Raw genomic sequence first — 6,802 nt, forward strand, 5'->3', positions numbered from 1 at the left:
ACGACACAATAAACAAACTTTAGCGAAGGATCCATTTTGTGCATAGCAGTCTGTCATTTCAAAGAATCAGGCAGACTCAGGAAGGAACGATAATATGCGGGATCCCAGAGCAAACAGAAATGATCTGTCTTTGACCTGATCATTAGAGAATCAAATCGGAATGGAGGCTCTGGGTATCGACACAGGGTAGATCAAGAAATAAAATCTGAATTTCTCGTCTATCATTAGACATCAGTCACATTATCAAAACGTCTAACAGGGCAAAACGAAGGAACATAGTCATGATTCTGAGAAATTCTTTTTTGTATTAAAGAATAATAGAGAGCTGGTAAGAAAAAATAAAAATAAAAATCAGCTTGGTCCACATAGTTATTGTTCCATAAGCAAGATACTTATAGCCTGAAGTTCATGCTTTTCAGGTTACCCAAAAACCACAAACGGGCCTGTCTGAATATTCCCATAAAACCACAACAGGTAAGCCAACGTGACAGTAGTAGAGACATTAGCTCTCAACTAGGGTTCTGCGGAACCTTAGGGCCCCCTTACAGACAACATGGTATCCCACTGTTGGTGCCAGAACCATGCATGCACCATGAGATGGAAGTTCAATCTGCCGCAGCTTAAGGAACCCCCAAGAACCCTGGATTTGTCCAAAGTTCTTGAGGGGTTCCTTGAGCTACGGCCGATTGAACTTCCATCTCATGGTGCATGCATGGTTCTGGCACCAACAGTAGGACATCATGTTGTCTAGAAGGGGGCCATTTTGGACCACCACGGTTAAGGGGGCCCCATTCTGGACCACCACGGTTAAGGGGGCATTTTTTTCTTATTGTCCACCTATGTAAAGGAGGACATTCTTTTTTTGCAGACCACCAAAGTAAGGTGCACTTTTACCACTGACCCGTTAATTGTTTATTGCATGGGTAGCCTCTAGACCTGAAAATGATTTCAAGGGTTCCTCTGGAGTAAAAAGGTTGAGAAAAGCTGCATTAGACTATGGAGTACTCCAGGAGGTGTCAATGATCACTGCAGCTTCTTCTTTAAAAAATAAATAAAATAATAAAACACACCCTTAACAATAGAGGGGGCAAAACTAGATAATGCTTTTATTAATATATATCTCAAATACACAGGATTTCCTACTATTGTCTATTAATACATTTAGCAAAAATCGAATAATTAGGAAGGTGGCGTGAAAGCGCAACAAGTACCCATCATCTTTCCAAAATTCTCCTTATTGGGTCAGTAGCACTTTGTCTCAAGATGTCATACACACCCGGGTAACCGTCTTACTATACCATGTGACCTAAATTTAGACTCAGATCAACATATTACAGTAACTGATTGCCACAAAGGAAACCAGAAAATAAACAGAGGCAATCTTTCAAGAAGCAACCAAACAGAACAGGTTGCTCTCCACGAGTCGCCACCCTGAAAGCAGCGACAGCACACTGCTCGCTTGTCACCGTCCTAGTCCAACCATAACCTACGCACCATAAAACATGTATACAAGACGGGCTATTCTAGGCATCACAATAAAAAGGGTGACAGGACAGCCATAAAAACATTGGCAGGCTGATGTTTCCCATGAAATCCCTCATTAGGAGGCAGCTTGTGTGGAGAGCATTATTTAAAATGTGTAATGAACACACCCCTACATAACAAGGAAGAGAGGAGGGGATGTTTTCGTTCTCTGGTTGAACGATGAGGACATTGTTGATAAAATGATTTGAATTTGAAGCATTAACAGGTGATAGGAGAGGAGGCACATGCACAGTGCATTATAAAGTATGTCAGGGGGTGGCATGGGTTGATGCACAAATCAAAGGGTGAATTGGGGAAGAGTGGATCCAAGATGAAATGGTCAGAGCAGGCAGCAGAGTAATGAACGATGAGGACATTGTTGATAAAATAAATATTTTACAGTGAAGAGCTGACAGGTAATGGGAGAGAAGGCACATGCACAGTGTATTATGAAGCATGTCAGGGGGATGGCATAAGTTGATCAGCAGATCAAGGGGTAAATTTGGGAAGAGTTGATCCAAGATTGAAATGGTCTGAGCGGGCAGCAGAGTAATGATCGATGAGGACTTTGTGAAGAATTGACAGGTGATGGCAGAGGGGGTACACACGCTGTGCACTGAAAAGCATGTCAGGGGGGTGAATTTGGGAAGAGTGGATCCAGGATGGTCAAAGCAGGCAGCAGAAGAACAAACAATGAGAACATTGTTGATGATATAAATATTTTATCGTAAAGCACTGACAGGTGATAGGAGAGGAGGCACATGTCCAATGCATTATAAGGCATGTCGGGGGAATTGTATGGGTTGAGCAGCAGATTGGGGGTGAATGTGGGAAGAGTTGATCCAGGATGGTCAGTGCGGGCAGCAGAGGAATGAATGATGAGGGCACTGCTGCTAAATATTTTAATGTAATGATAGGAGAGGAGGTATTTCGGGGGGATTTGCATGGGTTGATCAGTAGATGGGGGTGAATGTGGATCCAGGATGGTCAGTGCAGGCAGCAGAGGAATGAAGGAAAGATGAGGACATTGTTGATACTAGATTTGCATGTGAAGCAGTGATGGGAGAGAATGTACATGCACAGTGCATTAAAGACATGTCGGGGGGATTGCAATGGGTGGATCAGCAGATCAGGGGGTGAATGTAGGAAGAGTCGATCCAGGATGGTCGGTGCAGGCAGCAGAGGAATGAGCAATTAGGGCATGGTTGATAATATATTTAAATATGTAGCATTGACAGGTGATTGGAGAGGAGGTACATGCACAGTGCTTTGTAAAGGGTGGCATAGGTTGATCAGTAGATTGGGGGGATCCCGGATGTTCGGTGCAGGCAGCAGAGCAATGATCGATGAGGACTTTGTGAAGAATTGACAGGTTATGGGAGAGGGAGGAACTGCATGGGTTGATCAGTAGATGGGGGTGAATGTGGGAAGAGTGGTTCCAGGATGGTTGGTGTAGGCAGCAGAGTAATGAAGGAGGAGGACATTGTTGATTATATTTGAATGTGAAGCAATGACAGGCGATAGGAGAGGAGGTACATGCACAGTGCATTATAAAGGCATATCGGCGGGATTACATGGGTTGATCAGTAGATTGGGGGAGGGGGGTCCAGGATGGTCGGTGCAGGCAGCAGAGTGATAAAGGATGAGGACATAGTTGATTATATATGAATGTGAAGCAATGACAGGCGATAGGAGAGGAGGTACATGCACAGTGCATTATAAAGGCATATCGGGGGATTACATGGGTTGATCAGTAGATTGGGGGAGGGGGGTCCAGGATGGTCGGTGCAGGCAGCAGAGTGCTAAAGGATGAGGACATAGTTGATTATATATGAATGTGAAGCAATGACAGGTGATGGCAGGAACATGCACAGTGCATTATAAGACATGTCGGGGGGATTGCATGGGCTGATCAGTAGAGGGGGTCCAGGATGGTCAGTGCAGGCAGCAGAGGAATGAAGGATGAGGACATTGTCGATTATATAATTGAATGTGAAGCAATGACAGGTGATAGGAAGTACATGCACAGTGCATTATAAGACATGTCGGGGGGATTACACGGGCTGATCAGTAGATGGGGGGTCGATGCAGGCAGCAGAGCAATGACAACAAGCCCTGCTCTGAGGGTGCATTATCCTTACCTGGCTTGGGGTGCACAAGCGCCTCTTCTCTGTGCACTTGGGCGATGATACAGCTGCTTTCCATCTAACACTTGCACGGATCCAGTGCTGATCTCGCCTCTCCAGATCCGATGTACAGCCGATCCCTCTCCTCTCCCAGATCCCCGATCTTTTCCCTTCACGCTCCGGGGAGACGGCAGTGATCGCTGGGAAGAGAAGCACAGACATACACGTAGATCGGCGGCTCCCAGCCCCAAATCTCAGAATTGGTTCAACATGGAGAATCCAGACTAAAGAGAAGCAAAACAACAGAGGAAATGGGACATCGGCTGTTTCAAGGTCCCCCCAATACTATAGATAAACAACCTCCCTAGATCGGCCTCTTCTGCGCCCGGATCCTCATTAGAGCTGCACCCCGGGGCTTTAGCTTGGCCGGCAATTAAAAGCTGTGATCTTCAGAGGCGGGAAAATAAAAGATTTCGTGGAAATTAAGCTTTGTTTTCCTAGAGCAGGGCAGTGTGATGGGGGAGCCTTGAAACCGACGCGAGGCTGTGATTGGCTGGCAGCTCTGTGGGCAGTATAAAAAGGGAGGTATTTTACTATGCAGTGTTTATCTAACTACATTCCAGTGCATAAGCTGTGTGCATGGAAGGGGCTGGGTGCCTGTGAGCAGGCTATGTGAATGTATGCACAAACACTGGCAGGCATCTTCCCTCCTCAGACAAGACTACCTACTACCTACCTTTTTACCCAGAAGGCACTGCTTTCCTCTCTAGCTTCTCTCATGTTCATTCAATTACCTCACATTTGTTTTCCTTAAAACCCCACACCACTCCCTGGGACGCAAACATATTCATTTCCAGTCAGAGCTATAGCTAAAGCTGGGCTCCACCTAATACCCGTATGAACGTTCGTTTTTCTCATCATTGGTGGGGTCAAATTGACATTCACGTTCAAAATTCGAAGGAGCAGTATGGAAAATTGTTCTTAAAGTACACATTTCCAACACCAAATGTGGTTTTTGTTTGGTAACGTCTATTCGTTCCAAAATGGAATGTTAAATGCGAGCAAAAACGGCATTCGAGCGTTCTGAGAATTTTCATGCAAATTTTCTTCCGAAATTCTAGTGTAAACCAGTGACTGCTGGTGCTCCATTTTTTGGAGGGGCAAACAAACCACCCCCCCCCCCCCCACGCCAGCCCCGCTCGAAAGCCTGCTAGCCCCGCACGTGCCCCATCCAGGCCCCAGGTAGCTTCCACGGCTTCTCTTCCCAGCCAATCCAGTCGCTTCAAGACACGCTTCCTGTCCTGAGTGGGTAGGCCCAGGGCACAGAGCTCTGCATCCCGAGCCCACCCTTTTTGAAGCCAATTAGAGCCTCCGTCTCTAATCATGTGCTTTGCAAAGAAAAAAAAAGTAGAACTCTAAGCATCTGGCGCCCTGCATGGAGATTAGGGGCCGAGCGCATAGAGATTAGGGGGATTGCGCCCCTTATGGACAGGCCGCCATGTGTAAACCCAGCTGTAGTCAGCATTGTGAATAGTAGGCGAAGCCGTGGGCCATGCAAACTGTTTTCTGGAAGAGGTTGCATTCCCTTATGTTATGAGGAGAGCGGTTTCAATTAACCCCTTGCCATTGGCCACACGCAAATATGCAGCCTCTCAGCAGGTGGGCCTTGCCACCGAGCAGCAGGGCTGCTGATGAGGCAGTACAGCCAGCTCTCCTGTACTGGGCCCAGGCCCCGTCAGTACAAAGGGTGGTCTGGGCACCTGCTGAACAGGAGGGCTAGCTGTACTGTTTTATTGTAGGCACTGATCCTCTTCTACCTCCCCCTGCAGCACTGCTAGCTTCTCCTCCTCTTTCTCCCTCTGGCTGCACTGCAAGGGAAGTGGTTCTAGCACATGCACCCCTTCCATATGCTGTTTGCCCCCCCCCCCCCACGGGTGTTCCTTTTCCCCGCAGCGCTGCGGGCCTCCCTCCTCTCCTCTCCCTCCAGAGGAGGAGAAGCTGTGAGCACACAAGGGATGTTTCAGGATGGAGACCAAGGGAAGGAGCCAGTATTTGTAATTTACTGGATCTTTCCTTTCCTGAATGAACACAGTGAGCGGTTGGTTCGGTTTACCCCTTTGTCCATTCACCACTGAAGCATAGTAAACTGTGTTTACTATGCTTGTGAATGAGCAGGGAGCCTCAGAGCACTTCCTATACATTCATCTGTGCAGCTGAGGCCTGTTAAGTAGGCTGTATGGGGCCCCCATAATTTCTAACAGCCGCTTAATTGCATGAATTTGTGTAAATACAACTGTGCTGACAGCGTGTGTCCTGTGTGCTCCCGACAGTTATCGGCGACTAACGAAAAGCCAGTCACGGCAGTCACATGGTCATAAACCCTGCCTCCCAGCATCCTAAACCCCTTAAAGGGCCGACAGGCAGCAATGCCAAGAGGTTAAAAAGAAATTCAGAGACAATGTGGCGTTTATTGTCTGAATACAAAGGAAGCACGTTACTACCATCGATAAAGGGGCATGTGGGGCAGAAGTACACCTCAGGCACTGCATGTCTGACATTGCACCACTTGGTATTTTGGTGGCATCTCAGGGTCCACATACTGCTTATGGGATAGCGTGGCATCATGCATGATGTGAGGGATGAGAGGAACTTACCTCCACACCACACATGACATCCTACTGCTGAGTGAATGTCATTGATTGTGTGATTGAAACTGTATTGTAATGTGGTGTATTTTGGCGCTGCTTTGCATTACAGGGTGGAATGTACCCCAATTAACCGCTTGCCGTCCACCTTATAGCAGTTTTATTCTACAGGATGGCAGCTGTGTGACAGATAACGTATATACGTGATTCCGCAGTTCCGTGTAGGAGGTACACGTGTGTACCACCAGTGGCTCGCTCCTGCTGTGATTATACTCAATATCCTCCGGCACCCGCCGATCGTCAGTCAGAGACACAAAACTGTGATCTGACTATGTAAACAAGGCAGATGCTGTTTTATCTCTTCCCCTAATAAAAGCACCTCATACAGTTCACATAAACACTGATTAGGCAAATATTTAACCCTTTGATTGCCCCTAACATTAACCCCTTCCCAGCCAGTGTCATTAGTACAGTGAAAATGCTTTTTATTGGGGTCAAATGTTGAAT

The 6,802-nt window shown here is 46.9% G+C and overlaps 1 protein-coding gene across 1 annotated transcript in view; it reads right to left on the bottom strand.

Annotated features, from left to right (window-relative positions):
* The window catches only part of CTDSP2 (CTD small phosphatase 2), a 56,068-nt gene extending 51,906 nt beyond the window's left edge, over nt 1–4,162 (bottom strand). Inside the window, exon 1 of the mRNA XM_077483664.1 lies at nt 3,666–4,162. Within this exon, the coding sequence (XP_077339790.1) occupies nt 3,666–3,729 (64 nt within the window). The 5' untranslated portion in view covers nt 3,730–4,162. The remainder of the gene's footprint in view (nt 1–3,665) is intronic.
* Between the last annotated feature and the right edge of the window lie 2,640 nt (nt 4,163–6,802).

Source organism: Lithobates pipiens, unplaced genomic scaffold (assembly GCF_037356315.1).
Source record: "Lithobates pipiens isolate NorthernLeopardFrog02 unplaced genomic scaffold, aLitPip1_a1.2 Scaffold_16, whole genome shotgun sequence".
NCBI lineage: Eukaryota > Metazoa > Chordata > Amphibia > Anura > Ranidae > Lithobates > Lithobates pipiens.